At 47.3% G+C, this 18,423-nt stretch overlaps 1 protein-coding gene across 1 annotated transcript in view; it reads left to right on the top strand.

Annotated features, from left to right (window-relative positions):
* LOC124017626 (vacuolar protein sorting-associated protein 13B-like) overlaps positions 1–18,423 on the top strand; it is a 269,473-nt gene that overhangs the window by 11,078 nt on the left and 239,972 nt on the right. Inside the window, 2 exon segments of the mRNA XM_046332879.1 lie at positions 4,744–4,870; positions 8,437–8,577. Of these exon segments, the coding sequence (XP_046188835.1) occupies positions 4,744–4,870; positions 8,437–8,577 (268 nt within the window).

Below are 18,423 nucleotides of genomic sequence, written 5' to 3'. Positions count from 1 at the left end.
GATACTGTGAGGGTTAAAGGTAGTGTCTCAAATCTGATACTGGGAAGATGACTACCATCTAAGGCAAACATGGGCGTAGGCTTGTCTAACGGTCTGAAAGGAATGTTATGTTTCCGAACCCATGCTTCGTCCATGAAACAACCCTCAGCCCCAGAGTCAATCAAGGCACTGCATGTAGCACCCGAACCGGTCCAGCGTAGATGGACCGACATAGTAGTACAAGATCTAGATGAAGAGACCAGAGTAGTAGCGCTCACCAGTAGCCCTCCGCTTACTGATGGGCTCTGGCCTCTTACTGGACATGAATTAACAAAATGTCCAGCAACTCCGCAATAGAGGCACAGGCGGTTGGTGATCCTCCGTTCCCTCTCCTTAGTCGAGATGCGAATCCCTCCCAGCTGCATGGGCTCAGTCTCAAAGCCAGAGGAGGGAGATGGTTGCGATGCGGAGCAGGGAAACACCGTTGATGCGAGCTCTCTTCCACGAGCCCGGTGACGAAGATCTACCCGTCGTTCTATGCGGATGGCGAGAGCAATCAAAGAGTCCACATCTGAAGGAACCTCCCGGGAGAGAATCTCATCCTTAACCACTGCGTGGAGTCCCTCCAGAAAACGAGCGAGCAGCGCCGGCTCGTTCCACTCACTAGAGGCAGCAAGAGTGCGAAACTCAATAGAATAATCCGTTATGGACCGTTCACCTTGGCATAAGGAAGCCAGGGCCCTAGAAGCCTCCCTACCAAAAACTGAACGGTCAAAAACCCGAATCATCTCCTCTTTAAAGTTCTGGAACTTGTTAGAGCAATCAGCCCTTGCCTCCCAGATAGCTGTGCCCCATTCTCGAGCCCGGCCAGTAAGGAGTGAAATGACGTAAGCAACCCGAGCTCTCTCTCTAGAGTATGTGTTGGGTTGGAGAGAGAACACAATCTCACACTGCGTGAGAAAGGAGCGGCACTCAGTGGGCTGCCCGGAGTAGCAAGGTGGGTTATTAACCCTAGGTTCTGGAGGCTCGGCAGGCCAGGAAGTAACAGGTGGCACGAGACGTAGACTCTGGAACTGTCCAGAGAGGTCGGAAACCTGAGCGGCCAGGTTCTCCACGGCATGGCGAGCAGCAGACAATTCCTGCTCGTGTCTGCCGAGCATGGCTCCTTGGATCTCGACGGCAGTGTAACGAGCGTCTGAAGTCGCTGGGTCCATTACTTGGTCGGTTCCTTCTGTCATGCAGGTGATAGAGGACCCAAAAGCGACTTAACAGAAACAGAGTTTATTCAAGTCCAAACAGGGAATAACAGAAATCCTCTAGTCTGTAGAGGGGAATGACAAGAGAAGCGGCCACAGACTGCAGGTCGCTTCGGGAACGCGCAGGCCGTAGTAGACAGAGACACCTGCTCACACGCAGCATCTGATGAAGGCAAAAAACACGACAGGACAGGGCGAAACACAATCACAGCATGGTGAATGCAAAACAAGGAACCGACGGGACAGGAACGGAACACAAAGGAATAAATAGGGACTCTAATCAGGGGAAAGGATCGGGAACAGGTGTGGGAAGACTAAATGATGATTAGGGGAATAGGAACAGCTGGGAGCAGGAACGGAACGATAGAGAGAGGAGAGAGAGGGAGGGGGAGAGAGAGGGATAGAAAAAGGGAACGAACCTAATAAGACCAGCAGGGGGAAACGAACAGAAGGAAAAGCAAAATGACAAGATGATATAAGACAAAACATGACAGGAACTGCCCAGGTACAGATATAGTCCACATGTTGGAGCTGGAGTAGGAGCTGCCCAGGTACAGACATAGTCCACATGTTGGAGTAGGAGCTGCCCAGGTACAGACATAGTCCACATGTTGGAGTAGGAGCTGCCCAGGTACAGACATAGTCCACATGTTGGAGTAGGAGCTGCCCAGGTACAGACATAGTCCACATGTTGGAGTAGGAACTGCCCAGGTACAGACATAGTCCACATGTTGGAGTTGGAGTAGGAACTGCCCAGGTACAGATATAGTCCACATGTTGGAGCTGGAGTAGGAGCTGCCCAGGTACAGACATAGTCCACATGTTGGAGTAGGAACTGCCCAGGTACAGACATAGTCCACATGTTGGAGTAGGAACTGCCCAGGTACAGACATAGTCCACATGTTGGAGTAGGAGCTGCCCAGGTACAGACATAGTCCACATGTTGGAGTAGGAACTGCCCAGGTACAGACATAGTCCACATGTTGGAGCTGGAGTAGGAGCTGCCCAGGTACAGACATAGTCCACATGTTGGAGTAGGAGCTGCCCAGGTACAGACATAGTCCACATGTTGGAGTAGGAACTGCCCAGGTACAGACATAGTCCACATGTTGGAGCTAGAGTAGGAACTGCCCAGGTACAGATATAGTCCACATGTTGGAGCTGGAGTAGGAGCTGCCCAGGTACAGACATAGTCCACATGTTGGAGTAGGAGCTGCCCAGGTACAGACATAGTCCACATGTTGGAGTAGGAGCTGCCCAGGTACAGACATAGTCCACATGTTGGAGTAGGAGCTGCCCAGGTACAGACATAGTCCACATGTTGGAGTAGGAACTGCCCAGGTACAGACATAGTCCACATGTTGGAGTTGGAGTAGGAACTGCCCAGGTACAGATATAGTCTACATGTTGGAGTAGGAACTGTCCAGGTACAGACATAGTCCACATGTTGGAGTAGGAACTGCCCAGGTACAGACATGGTCCACATGTTGGAGTAGGAACTGCCCAGGTACAGACATAGTTCACATGTTGGAGTAGGAACTGCCCAGGTACAGACATAGTTCACATGTTGGAGTAGGAGCTGCCCAGGTACAGACATAGTCCACATGTTGGAGTAGGAACTGCCCAGGTACAGACATAGTCCACATGTTGGAGCTGGAGTAGGAACTGCCCAGGTACAGATATAGTCCACATGTTGGAGCTGGAGTAGGAGCTGCCCAGGTACAGACATAGTCCACATGTTGGAGTAGGAGCTGCCCAGGTACAGACATAGTCCACATGTTGGAGTAGGAGCTGCCCAGGTACAGACATAGTCCACATGTTGGAGTAGGAGCTGCCCAGGTACAGACATAGTCCACATGTTGGAGTAGGAACTGCCCAGATACAGACATAGTCCACATGTTGGAGCTGGAGTAGGAGCTGCCCAGGTACAGACATAGTCCACATGTTGGAGTAGGAGCTGCCCAGGTACAGACATAGTCCACATGTTGGAGTAGGAGCTGCCCAGGTACAGACATAGTCCACATGTTGGAGTAGGAGCTGCCCAGGTACAGACATAGTCCACATGTTGGAGTAGGAACTGCCCAGGTACAGACATAGTCCACATGTTGGAGCTGGAGTAGGAGCTGCCCAGGTACAGACATAGTCCACATGTTGGAGTAGGAGCTGCCCAGGTACAGACATAGTCCACATGTTGGAGTAGGAGCTGCCCAGGTACAGACATAGTCCACATGTTGGAGCTGGAGTAGGAGCTTCCCAGGTACAGACATAGTCCACATGTTGGAGTAGGAGCTGCCCAGGTACAGACATTAGTCCACATGTTGGAGTAGGAGCTGCCCAGATACAGACATAGTCCACATGTTGGAGTAGGAGCTGCCCAGGTACAGACATAGTCCACATGTTGGAGTAGGAACTGCCCAGGTACAGATATAGTCCACATGTTGGAGTAGGACTACTGACAGCCTATAGATTGACTGTACTACTGACAGCCTATAGACTGTACTACTGACAGCCATGAGAAGGGATTAAAGTTGGCCAACCCAGTGTGTAAATAAAGATGGCCGACCCAGTGTGTGATTAAAGATGGCCAACCCAGTGTGTGATTAAAGATGGCCAACCCAGTGTGTTATTAAAGATGGCCGACCCAGTGTGTGATTAAAGATGGCCGACCCAGTGTGTGATTAAAGATGGCCAACCCAGTGTGTGATTAAAGATGGCCAACCCAGTGTGTGATTAAAGATGGCCGACCCAGTGTGTGATTAAAGATGGCCGACCCAGTGTGTGATTAAAGATGGCCGACCCAGTGTGTGATTAAAGATGGCCGACCCAGTGTGTGATTAAAGATGGCCGAACCAGTGTGTGATTAAAGATGGCCGACCCAGTGTGTAATTAAAGATGGCCAACCCTGTGTGTAATTAAAGATGGCCGACCCAGTGTGTGATTAAAGATGGCCAACCCAGTGTGTAATTAAAGATGGCCGACCCAGTGTGTGATTAAAGATGGCCAACCCAGTGTGTAATTAAAGATGGCCGACCCAGTGTGTGATTAAAGATGGCCAACCCAGTGTGTAATTAAAGATGGCCGACCCAGTGTGTGATTAAAGATGGCCATCCCAGTGTGTAATTAAAGATGGCCGACCCAGTGTGTGATTAAAGATGGCCAACCCAGTGTGTAATTAAAGATGGCCGACCCAGTGTGTGATTAAAGATGGCCATCCCAGTGTGTGATTAAAGATGGCCGACCCAGTATGTGATTAAAGATGGCCAACCCAGTGTGTAATTAAAGATGGCCGACCCAGTGTGTGATTAAAGATGCCCATCCCAGTGTGTGATTAAAGATGGCCATCCCAGTGTGTGATTAAAGATGGCCAACCCACCAGGGGAGGAGAGCCTTCCTCACCCCCATCCTGACCTCTCTCTCTGTCCCCCCCCCCCCAGTATAAGGAGACACCAGGAGAGGAGAGCCATCCTCACCCCCATCCTGACCTCTCTCTCTGTCCCCCCCCCCTCAGTATAAGGAGACACCAGGAGAGGAGAGCCATCCTCACCCCCATCCTGACGGACTTCTCTGTCAGGGTGACAGCAGCACCTGCCATCATATTCAACAAGCCCAGATCCCCTGACAACAGACAAGTGGAGGTTAGTATGAGGCACCATGTACCCAGAACCTTTAATATGAGGTTTAAACATGTACCCAGAACCTTTAATATGAGGTTTAAACATGAACCCAGAACCTTTAATATGAGGTTTAAACATGAACCCAGAACCTTTAATATGAGGTTTAAACATTAACCCAGAACCTTTAATATGAGGTTTAAACATTAATATGAGGTTTAAACATGTACCCAGAACCTTTAATATGAGGTTTAAACATGAACCCAGAACCTTTAATATGAGGTTTAAACATTAACCCATTAACAATATGAAAAGTGTTTTATTCCTTAAAAACATAGGTGCTGGACAATGACCATTTCAGACATGATGCATGATGGGTGAAAAAAACAACTTGTGTATCACTAATAACTGAATAACATTGAGATGGGTACCTGTACTGGTTCCAGAACATAATATATATTTACACAATGAGGAAGTGACCTGGAAGTGAAGACAAATCAAATGACTTCAAATTAATGGAACAAACGGTCTCATATCAACCTCTTGGCTCAGACCTCTAGGGGACACAGTGGACAAACGGTCTCATATCAACCTCTTGGTTCAGACCTCTAGGGGACACAGTGGACAAACGGTCTCATATCAACCTCTTGGTTCAGACCTCTAGGGGACACAGTGGACAAACGGTCTCATATCAACCTCTTGGTTCAGACCTCTAGGGGACACAGTGGACAAACGGTCTCATATCAACCTCTTGGTTCAGACCTCTAGGGGACACAGTGGACAAACGGTCTCATATCAACCTCTTGGTTCAGACCTCTAGGGGACACAGTGGACAAACGGTCTCATATCAACCTCTTGGTTCAGACCTCTAGGGGACACAGTGGACAAACGGTCTCATATCAACCTCTTGGTTCAGACCTCTAGGGGACACAGTGGACAAACAGTCTCATATCAACCTCTTGGTTCAGACCTCTAGGGGACACAGTGGACAAACGGTCTCATATCAACCTCTTGGCTCAGACCTCTAGGGGACACAGTGGACAAACGGTCTGATATCAACCTCTTGGCTCAGACCTCTAGGGGACACAGTGGACAAACGGTCTGATATCAACCTCTTGGCTCAGACCTCTAGGGGACACAGTGGACAAACGGTCTGATATCAACCTCTTGGCTTTTGACGAGCCTCTATGAAATGAGCCCAGGGTTTCTCTGGTCAGGTCAGGGACTCAGGGTCAGGGTTTCTCTGGTCAGGGTCAGGGTTAGGCTCAGGGTCAGGGTTTCTCATATCAACTCAGGGTCTCTTGGTTCAGACCTCTGGTCAGGGACACAGTGGACAAACGGTCTCAGGGTTATCAGGGTCACCTCTGGTTGGTTCAGACCTCTAGGTCAGGGACACAGTGGACAAACGGTCAGGGTCATATCAAGGGTTTCTCTGGTCAGGGTCAGACCAGGGTTTCTCTGGTCAGGGTCAGGGTTAGGCTCAGGGTCAGGGTTTCTCTGGTCAGGGTTAGGCTCAGGGTCAGGGTTTCTCTGGTCAAAGGGTTAGGCTCAGGGTCAGGGTTTCTCTGGTCAGGGTTAGGCTCAGGGTCAGGGTTTCTCTTCAGGGTTCAGAGGGTCCTCTCAGGGGACACAGTGGTCACAAAGGGTCAGGGTTTCTCTGGTCATAGGGTTCAGGGTCAGGGTTTCCTGGTCAGGGTTAGGGTTAGTGTTTATGGTGTCAGACCTCTAGGTGCTGGGATTGTCTCTCTCTGTCCCAACAGGTGCTGGATTGTCTCTCTCTGTCCCAAAGGAGGTCTGGTGTTTATATTGTCTCTCTCTGTCCCAACAGGAGGTGCTGGTGTTTATATTGTCTCTCTCTCTGTCCCAACAGGAGGTGCTGGTGTTTATATTGTCTCTCTCTGTCCCAACAGGAGGTGCTGGTGTTTATATTGTCTCTCTCTGTCCCAACAGGAGGTGCTGGTGTTTATATTGTCTCTCTCTCTGTCCCAACAGGAGGTGCTGGTGTTTATATTGTCTCTCTCTGTCCCAACAGGAGGTGCTGGTGTTTATATTGTCTCTCTCTGTCCCAACAGGAGGTGCTGGTGTTTATATTGTCTCTCTCTGTCCCAACAGGAGGTGCTGGTGTTTATATTGTCTCTCTAGGGGTCCCAACAGGAGGTGCTGGTGTTTATAGTGTCTCTCTCTGTCCCAACAGGAGGTGCTGGTGTTTATATTGTCTCTCTCTGTCCCAACAGGAGGTGCTGGTGTTTATATTGTCTCTCTCTGTCCCAACAGGAGGTGCTGGTGTCTATATTGTCTCTCTCTGTCCCAACAGGAGGTGCTGGTGTTTATATTGTCTCTCTCTGTCCCAACATGAGGTGCTGGTGTTTATATTGTCTCTCTCTGTCCCAACAGGAGGTGCTGGTGTTTATATTGTCTCTCTGTCCCAACAGGAGGTGCTGGTGTTTATATTGTCTCTCTCTGTCCCAACAGGAGGTGCTGGTGTTTATATTGTCTCTCTCTGTCCCAACAGGAGGCGCTGGTGTTTATATTGTCTCTCTCTGTCCCAACAGGAGGTGCTGGTGTTTATATTGTCTCTCTCTCTGTCCCAACAGGAGGTGCTGGTGTTTATATTGTCTCTCTCTCTGTCCCAACAGGAGGTGCTGGTGTTTATATTGTCTCTCTCTGTCCCAACAGGAGGTGCTGGTGTTTATATTGTCTCTCTCTGTCCCAACAGGAGGTGCTGGTGTTTATATTGTCTCTCTCTGTCCCAACAGGAGGTGCTGGTGTTTATATTGTCTCTCTCTGTCCCAACAGGAGGTGCTGGTGTTTATATTGTCTCTCTCTGTCCCAACAGGAGGTGCTGGTGTTTATATTGTCTCTCTCTGTCCCAACAGGAGGTGCTGGTGTTTATATTGTCTCTCTCTGTCCCAACAGGAGGTGCTGGTGTTTATATTGTCTCTCTCTGTCCCAACAGGAGGTGCTGGTGTTTATATTGTCTCTCTCTGTCCCAACAGGAGGTGCTGGTGTCTATATTGTCTCTCTCTGTCCCAACAGGAGGTGCTGGTGTTTATATTGTCTCTCTCTGTCCCAACATGAGGTGCTGGTGTTTATATTGTCTCTCTCTGTCCCAACAGGAGGTGCTGGTGTTTATATTGTCTCTCTGTCCCAACAGGAGGTGCTGGTGTTTATATTGTCTCTCTGTCCCAACAGGAGGTGCTGGTGTTTATATTGTCTCTCTGTCCCAACAGGAGGTGCTGGTGTTTATATTGTCTCTCTCTGTCCCAACAGGAGGTGCTCGTGTTTATATTGTCTCTCTCTGTCCCAACAGGAGGTGCTGGTGTTTATATTGTCTCTCTCTGTCCCAACAGGAGGTGCTGGTGTTTATATTGTCTCTCTCTGTCCCAACAGGAGGTGCTGGTGTTTATATTGTCTCTCTCTGTCCCAACAGGAGGTGCTGGTGTTTATATTGTCTCTCTCTGTCCCAACAGGAGGTGCTGGTGTTTATATTGTCTCTCTCTGTCCCAACAGGAGGTGCTGGTGTTTATATTGTCTCTCTCTGTCCCAACAGGAGGTGCTGGTGTTTATATTGTCTCTCTCTGTCCCAACAGGAGGTGCTGGTGTGTGGTCACTCCCTGGAGGTGAATGCAACATCTAGTCTGCAGTTCTTCCTCAGTGTGGCCCAGGTCCACCTGCTGCAGCTACTGTTCCAAGCCAACATGGTGGAGAGACCTGCCCCAGAGACCAGCCAGGTAAGAGATGGTCACATCCCAACCCAGGTCCACCTGCTAAACATGGTGGAGAGACCTGCCCCAGAGACCAGACAGGTAAGAGATGGTCACATCCCAACTCAGGTAAACATGGTGGAGAGACCTGCCCCAGAGACCAGACAGGTAAGAGATGGTCACATCCCAACTCAGGTAAACATGGTGGAGAGACCTGCCCCAGAGACCAGACAGGTAAGAGATGGTCACATCCCAACTCAGGTAAACATGGTGGAGAGACCTGCCCCAGAGACCAGACAGGTAAGAGATGGTCACATCCCAACTCAGGTCATACTAAACCAACAGGTGCAGAGGTCATAGTAACATGTCATACTCAGCCAATAGGTGAAGAGGTCATACTAACATGTCATACTCAGCCAATAGGTGAAGAGGTCATAGTAACATGTCATACTCAGCCAATAGGTGAAGAGGTCATAGTAACATGTCATACTCAGCAACAATAGGTGTACTGAGTCAATGATAACATGGTTATATACACTGGGTACCAGTAAGTCAATGATCATGGTTATATACACTGGGTACCAGTACTGAGTCTATATACACTGGGTACCAGTACTGAGTCAATGATAACATGGTTATATACACTGGGTACCAGTACTGAGTCAATGATAACATGGTTATATACACTGGGTACCAGTACTGAGTCAATGGTACCAGTACTGAGTCAATGATAACATGGTTATATACACTGGGTACCAGTACTGAGTCAATGATAACATGGTTATATACACTGGGTACCAGTACTGAGTCAATGATAACATGGTTATATACACTGGGTACCAGTACTGAGTCAATGATAACATGGCTATATACACTGGGTACCAGTACTGAGTCAATGATAACATGGTTATATACACTGGGTACCAGTACTGAGTCTATATACACTGGGTACCAGTACTGAGTCTATATACACTGGGTACCAGTACTGAGTCAATGATAACATGGTTATATACACTGGGTACCAGTACTGAGTCTATATACACTGGGTACCAGTACTGAGTCAATGATAACATGGTTATATACACTGGGTACCAGTACTGAGTCAATGATAATATGGTTATATACACTGGGTACCAGTACTGAGTCTATATACACTGGGTACCAGTACTGAGTCAATGATAACATGGTTATATACACTGGGTACCAGTACTGAGTCAATGATAACATGGTTATATACACTGGGTACCAGTACTGAGTCAATGATAACATGGTTATATACACTGGTTACCAGTACTGAGTCAATGATAATATGGTTATATACACTGGGTACCAGTACTGAGTCAATGATAACATGGTTATATACACTGGGTACCAGTACTGAGTCTATATACACTGGGTACCAGTACTGAGTCAATGATAACATGGTTATATACACTGGGTACCAGTACTGAGTCAATGATAATATGGTTATATACACTGGGTACCAGTACTGAGTCACACTGATAAGTCAATGATAATATGGTTATATACACTGGGTACCAGTACTGAGTCTATATACACTGGGTACCAGTACTGAGTCAATGATAACATGGTTATATACACTGGGTACCAGTACTGAGTCAATGATAACATGGTTATATACACTGGGTACCAGTACTGAGTCAATGATAACATGGTTATATACACTGGGTACCAGTACTGAGTCAATGATAATATGGTTATATACACTGGGTACCAGTACTGAGTCAATGATAACATGGTTATATACACTGGGTACCAGTACTGAGTCTATATACACTGGGTACCAGTACTGAGTCAATGATAACATGGTTATATACACTGGGTACCAGTACTGAGTCAATGATAATATGGTTATATACACTGGGTACCAGTACTGAGTCATGGTTATATACACTGGGTACCAGTACTGAGTCAATGATAACATGGTTATATACACTGGGTACCAGTACTGAGTCAATGATAATATGGTTATATACACTGGGTACCAGTACTGAGTCAATGATAACATGGTTATATACACTGGGTACCAGTACTGAGTCAATGATAACATGGCTATATACACTGGGTACCAGTACTGAGTCTACACTGGGTACCAGTACTGAGTCAATGATAACATGGTTATATACACTGGGTACCAGTACTGAGTCAATGATAATATGGTTATATACACTGGGTACCAGTACTGAGTCAATGATAACATGGCTATATACACTGGGTACCAGTACTGAGTCAATGATAACATGGCTATATACACTGGGTACCAGTACTGAGTCTATATACACTGGGTACCAGTACTGAGTCAATGATAACATGGCTATATACACTGGGTACCAGTACTGAGTCAATGATAACATGGTTATATACACTGGGTACCAGTACTGAGTCAATGATAACATGGTTATATACACTGGGTACCAGTACTGAGTCTATATACACTGGGTACCAGTACTGAGTCTATATACACTGGGTACCAGTACTGAGTCAATGATAACATGGTTATATACACTGGGTACCAGTACTGAGTCAATGATAACATGGCTATATACACTGGGTACCAGTACTGAGTCAATGATAACATGGTTATATACACTGGGTACCAGTACTGAGTCAATGATAACATGGTTATATACACTGGGTACCAGTACTGAGTCACACTGGGTACCAGTATGGTCTATATACACTGGGTACCAGTACTGAGTCAATGATAACATGGTTATATACACTGGGTACCAGTACTGAGTCAATGATAACATGGCTATATACACTGGGTACCAGTACTGAGTCAATGATAACATGGTTATATACACTGGGTACCAGTACTGAGTCAATGATAACATGGTTATATATACTGGGTACCAGTACTGAGTCAATGATAACATGGCTATATACACTGGGTACCAGTACTGAGTCAATGATAACATGGTTATATACACTGGGTACCAGTACTGAGTCAATGATAACATGGTTATATACACTGGGTACCAGTACTGAGTCAATGATAACATGGTTATATACACTGGGTACCAGTACTGAGTCAATGATAACATGGTTATATACACTGGGTACCAGTACTGAGTCATATACATGGGTACCAGTACTGGTCTATATACACTGGGTACCAGTACTGAGTCAATGATAACATGGTTATATACACTGGGTACCAGTACTGAGTCAATGATAATATGGTTATATACACTGGGTACCAGTACTGAGTCAATGATAACATGGTTATATACACTGGGTACCAGTACTGAGTCAATGATAACATGGCTATATACACTGGGTACCAGTACTGAGTCAATGATAACATGGTTATATACACTGGGTACCAGTACTGAGTCAATGATAACATGGTTATATACACTGGGTACCAGTACTGAGTCTATATACACTGGGTACCAGTACTGAGTCTATATACACTGGGTACCAGTACTGAGTCTATATACACTGGGTACCAGTACTGAGTCTATATACACTGGGTACCAGTACTGAGTCTATATACACTGGGTACCAGTACTGAGTCAATGATAACATGGTTATATACACTGGGTACCAGTACTGAGTCTATATACACTGGGTACCAGTACTGAGTCTATATACACTGGGTACCAGTACTGAGTCAATGATAACATGGTTATATACACTGGGTACCAGTACTGAGTCAATGATAACATGGTTATATACACTGGGTACCAGTACTGAGGGGTAAAGGATAGATAATAGACAGTAACAGCCTACATCAGGGAGACTCTACATCAGGGAGACTCTACATCAGGGAGACTCTACATCAGGGAGACTCTACATCAGGGAGACTCTACATCAGGGAGACTCTACATCAGGAAGACTCTACATCAGGAAGACTCTACATCAGGGAGACTACATCAGGGAGACTCTACATCAGGAAGACTCTACATCAGGGAGACTCTACATCAGGAAGACTCTACATCAGGGAGACTCTACATCAGGGTGACTCTACATCAGGGAGACTCTACATCAGGGAGACTCTACATCAGGGAGACTCTACATCAGGAAGACTCTACATCAGGGAGACTCTACATCAGGGTGACTCTACATCAGGGAGACTCTACATCAGGGAGACTCTACATCAGGGAGACTCTACATCAGGAAGACTCTACATCAGGGAGACTCTACATCAGGGAGACTCTACATCAGGGTGACTCTACATCAGGGAGACTCTACATCAGGGAGACTCTACATCAGGGAGACTCTACATCAGGGAGACTCTACATCAGGGAGACTCTACATCAGGGAGACTCTACATCAGGGAGACTCTACATCAGGGAGATGTTGCATTCCATTCCCATAATCAATACTCGTTATTGATTATGTAGTGCTATAAATAACCAGTGTGTTTTTTTATGAAAGAGTGGTAGTGGATGAGGGGAGAGGAGGAGGAGAGGAGAGGAGAGGAGGAAGAGGAGAGGAGGAGGAGGGAGAGGAGAGGAGGAAGGGAGAGGAGGAGGAAGGGAGAGGAGAGGAGGCTTGTCCTTCATCTGTTTGTGGTTTGAGAGGAGAGGAGGAAGGGAGAGGAGGAGGAAGGGGAGAGGAGAGGAGGAAGGGAGAGGAGAGGAGGAAGAGGAGAGGAGAGGAGGAAGAGGAGAGGAGAGGAGGAAGAGGAGAGGAGAGGAGGAAGGGAGAGGAGGAGGAAGGGAGAGGAGAGGAGGAAGGGAGAGGAGAGGAGGAGGAGGGGAGAGGAGAGGAGGCTTGTCCTTCATCTGTTTGTGGTTTGAGAGGAGGAGAGGAGAGGAGGAGGAGGGGAGAGGAGAGGAGGAAGGGAGATGAGAGGAGGAAGGGAGGAGAGGAGAGGAGGCTTGTCCTTCATCTGTTTGTGGTTTGAGAGGAGGAGGAGGAGAGGAAGCTTGTCCTTCATCTGTTTGTGGTTTGAGAGGAGGAGGAGTCTTGTGGAGTCCTCACTCTGCTCCCGGTGATTCATCCTCTGTTGCCTCTGTTACATGGTGCTGTAATAGAGGTTGTTATGGTCCTGCTGGGAGAGGTTGCCACGGTACCTAGGGGTCTCCTGGGGTCAGGACATGATACTTAGCAGCTCCTGTCTCTCCTCTGTGGGCCGAGCACTCCCTCCTCATCAATCTACAGCCCGGAGAGGAGAGAACAGGAGAGGAGTTAGACACTGACTGTACAAAACATTAGGAACACCATGGACTCTACAAGGTGTTGAAAGCGTTCCACAGGGATGCTGGTCCATGTTGACTCTACAAGGTGTGGAAAGCGTTCCACAGGGATGCTGGTCCATGTTGACTCCAATGCTTCCCACAGTTGTGTCAAGTTGGCTGGATGTCCTTTGGGTGTTGGACCATTCTTGATACACACGGGAAACTGTTGAGCATGAAAAACCCAGCAGCGTTGCAGTTCTTGACAAACCGGTGTGCCTGGCACCTACTACCATACCCGAGGCAGGTAGCCAAGTGGTTAGAGTGTTGGGCCAGTAACCAAAAGGTTGCTAGATTGAATCCCCGAGCTGACAAGGTAAAAATGTGTCGTTCTGCCCCTGAACAAGGCAGTTAACCCACTGTTCCTAGACCGTCATTGAAAATAAGAATTTGTTCTTAACTGACTTGCCCAGTTAAATAAAGATTAAATAAATTAAATTAAATACCCTGTTCAAAGGCACTTTAACCTGTCTCCCCTTCATCTACACTGATTGAAGTGGATTTTAACAAGTGGTATCGTAGTTTTCACCTGGTCAGTCTATGTCATGGAAAGAGCAGTTGTTCCTAATGTTTTGTCAGGCTGTGTTCTGCTCTATTCTACATGCTGCAGAGCCCTCTAGTTGTGGGTTCTGGTACTGCACCTCCCTGCAGTCACCAATGAACTGTCTTGTTTCTAGATCAGTGTCCTGTGCTCTCTGCCGTTAATAAAAGTCTGCCCAGTGGCAACACAACACAAAAACACAACACACCATAACGGCAGCTGTATGTTTAAAGGATTCTGCCTCCATTTTTACATTCTGGGAAAACAGAGTTTCTGTAAAAACAGGAAATGTTTTTGGTGCTGTTTGTATAAGACAAACCTGAACTGTGTTGTTCAAAGAGACACAATAAAACATCTATTTGGGATGAGTCGTCTGTTTCCATTGTGCTGCTGCTGGTGTCTCAGACATAGCATTTAGTCCCTGTCTGTTTTGTCCTCAACAAGACTGTCATTAATGATCTGTAGCTTCCCTGTAGTCTCTGACCTACCAGAACATAATGATCTGTAGCTTCCCTGTAGTCTCTGACCTACCAGAACATAATGATCTGTAGCTTCCCTGTAGTCTCTGACCTACCAGAACATAATGATCTGTAGCTTCCCTGTAGTCTCTGACCTACCAGAACATAATGATCTGTAGCTTCCCTGTAGTCTCTGACCTACCAGGACATAATGATCTCCCTGTAGTCTCTGACCTACCAGAACATAATGATCTGTAGCTTCCCTGTAGTCTCTGACCTACCAGAACATAATGATCTGTAGCTTCCCTGTAGTCTCTGACCTACCAGGACATAATGATCTGTAGCTTCCCTGTAGTCTCTGACCTACCAGAACATAATGATCTGTAGCTTCCCTGTAGTCTCTGACCTACCAGAGCATAATGATCTGTAGCTTCCCTGTAGTCTCTGACCTACCAGAACATAATGATCTGTAGCTTCCCTGTAGTCTCTGACCTACCAGAACATAATGATCTGTAGCTTCCCTGTAGTCTCTGACCTACCAGAACATAATGATCTGTAGCTTCCCTGTAGTCTCTGACCTACCAGAACATAATGATCTGTAGTCTCTGATCTACCAGAACGTAATGATCTGTAGCTTCCCTGTAGCCTCTGACCTACCAGAACATAATGATCTGTAGCTTCCCTGTAGTCTCTGACCTACCAGAACATAATGATCTGTAGCTTCCCTGTAGTCTCTGACCTACCAGAACATAATGATCTGTAGCTTCCCTGTAGTCTCTGACCTACCAGAACATAATGATCTGTAGCTTCCCTGTAGTCTCTGACCTACCAGAACATAATGATCTGTAGCTTCCCTGTAGTCTCTGACCTACCAGAACATAATGATCTGTAGCTTCCCTGTAGTCTCTGACCTACCAGAACATAATGATCTGTAGCTTCCCTGTAGTCTCTGACCTACCAGAACATAATGATCTGTAGCTTCCCTGTAGTCTCTGACCTACCAGAACATAATGATCTGTAGCTTCCCTGTAGTCTCTGACCTACCAGGACATAATGATCTGTAGTCTCTGACCTACCAGAACATAATGATCTGTAGCTTCCCTGTAGTCTCTGACCTACCAGAACATAATGATCTGTAGCTTCCCTGTAGTCTCTGACCTACCAGAACATAATGATCTGTAGCTTCCCTGTAGTCTCTGACCTACCAGAACATAATGATCTGTAGCTTCCCTGTAGTCTCTGACCTACCAGGACATAATGATCTGTAGCTTCCCTGTAGTCTCTGACCTACCAGAACATAATGATCTGTAGCTTCCCTGTAGTCTCTGACCTACCAGAACATAATGATCTGTAGCTTCCCTGTAGTCTCTGACCTACCAGAGCATAATGATCTGTAGCTTCCCTGTAGTCTCTGACCTACCAGAACATAATGATCTGTAGCTTCCCTGTAGTCTCTGACCTACCAGAACATAATGATCTGTAGCTTCCCTGTAGTCTCTGACCTACCAGAACATAATGATCTGTAGCTTCCCTGTAGTCTCTGACCTACCAGAACATAATGATCTGTAGTCTCTGATCTACCAGAACGTAATGATCTGTAGCTTCCCTGTAGCCTCTGACCTACCAGAACATAATGATCTGTAGCTTCCCTGTAGTCTCTGACCTACCAGAACATAATGATCTGTAGCTTCCCTGTAGTCTCTGACCTACCAGAACATAATGATCTGTAGCTTCCCTGTAGTCTCTGACCTACCAGAACATAATGATCTGTAGCTTCCCTGTAGTCTCTGACCTACCAGAACATAATGATCTGTAGCTTCCCTGTAGTCTCTGACCTACCAGAACATAATGTGATCTGTAGCTTCCCTGTAGTCTCTGACCTACCAGAACATAATGATCAGCTTCCCTGTAGTCTCTGACCTACCATAACATAATGATCTGTAGCTTCCCTGTAGTCTCTGACCTACCAGAACATAATGATCTGTAGCTTCCCTGTAGTCTCTGACCACCAGAACATAATGATCTGTAGCTTCCCTGTAGTCTCTGACCTACCAGGACATAATGATCTGTAGTCTCTGACCTACCAGAACATAATGATCTGTAGCTTCCCTGTAGTCTCTGACCTACCAGAACATAATGATCTGTAGCTTCCCTGTAGTCTCTGACCTACCAGAACATAATGATCTGTAGCTTCCCTGTAGTCTCTGACCTACCAGAACATAATGATCTGTAGCTTCCCTGTAGTCTCTGACCTACCAGGACATAATGATCTGTAGCTTCCCTGTAGTCTCTGACCTACCAGAACATAATGATCTGTAGCTTCCCTGTAGTCTCTGACCTACCAGGACATAATGATCTGTAGTCTCTGACCTACCAGAACATAATGATCTGTAGCTTCCCTGTAGTCTCTGACCTACCAGAACATAATGATCTGTAGCTTCCCTGTAGTCTCTGTCTCTTTCTCTCTGTCTCTCCTCTCTCTCTCTCTCTCTCTCTCTCTCTCTCACGCACGCACGCACGCACGCACGCACGCACGCACGCACGCACACACACACACACACACACACACACACACACACACACACACACACACACACACACACACACACACACACACACACACACACACACACACACACACAGAGAGATAGAGAGCAGCTGTATTGTGTTATTGTCTAATGAATGATCCTAAAGGAAGGGAAGGCTCTGGTCTTCAGCGAGGCTGTGAGCGGGCCGTGTGTTCTGCCCCACGGAGGTGTCTTCAGCCAGCGCCAGTCAGTGAGCCGTGGCCCCGCCCCTTCAGCCAGCGCCAGTCAGTGAGCCGTGGCCCCGCCCCTTCAGCCAGCGCCAGTCAGTGAGCCGTGGCCCCGCCCCTTCAGCCAGCGGCAGTCAGTGAGCCGTGGCCCCGCCCCTTCAGCCAGCGGCAGTCAGTGAGCCGTGGCCCCGCCCCTTCAGCCAGCGCCAGTCAGTGAGCCGTGGCCCCGCCCCTCCAGCCAGCGCCAGTCAGTGAGCCGTGGCCCCGTATTTTACAGAGGAACGTCGGTGCCACACACGCTGTCCGGAAGGGCCCGTCAGCCTGCCTGCCCGCCATGACCTCTCTGTCTATCTGTCAAGCTTGACTTGTGAGATCAGAGGACGGTACGATGTGCCTGTCTTTTTTCCAGATGTAGTTCCCACAGAGACGAGCTGACATCTTCGTCTGTCAGGGTCACTGAGTCCACTTGATCTTGTCACCTACCGGTTAATCATTGAAGGTGGACGTGAGAACAGGGCTTGATGTGCGTCCTCATCCTCTCTCTCCTCTCTCCTCCTCTCTCTCTCTCTCTCTGTATGTCTCTCTCCTCCTCTGTCTCTCTCCTCCTCTCTCTGTCTCTCTCTCTCTGTATCTCTCTCCTCCTCTGTCTCTCTCCTCTGTCTGTCTCTCTCTCTCCTCCTCTCTCTGTCTCTCTGTCTGTTTTACACGTGTATTGTAGTTTTACTGCTGCTTTAATAGATCCTCTATCTCTGTTTTAAAGCAGAATCAGACCCCCCCCCCTCCCCTATGAATGACTCCTGGTGACTGTCTTCTCCTAATGAATGGCTTCTCCTGGTGACTGTCTTCTCCTAATGAATGGCTTCTCCTGGTGACTGTCTTCTCCTAATGAATGGCTTCTCCTGGTGACTG

Source organism: Oncorhynchus gorbuscha, unplaced genomic scaffold (assembly GCF_021184085.1).
Source record: "Oncorhynchus gorbuscha isolate QuinsamMale2020 ecotype Even-year unplaced genomic scaffold, OgorEven_v1.0 Un_scaffold_295, whole genome shotgun sequence".
Classification (NCBI taxonomy): Eukaryota; Metazoa; Chordata; class Actinopteri; order Salmoniformes; family Salmonidae; genus Oncorhynchus; species Oncorhynchus gorbuscha.
Note: the sequence above shows the minus strand (reverse complement) of the source record. Positions and strands in the feature narration are given on the sequence as shown.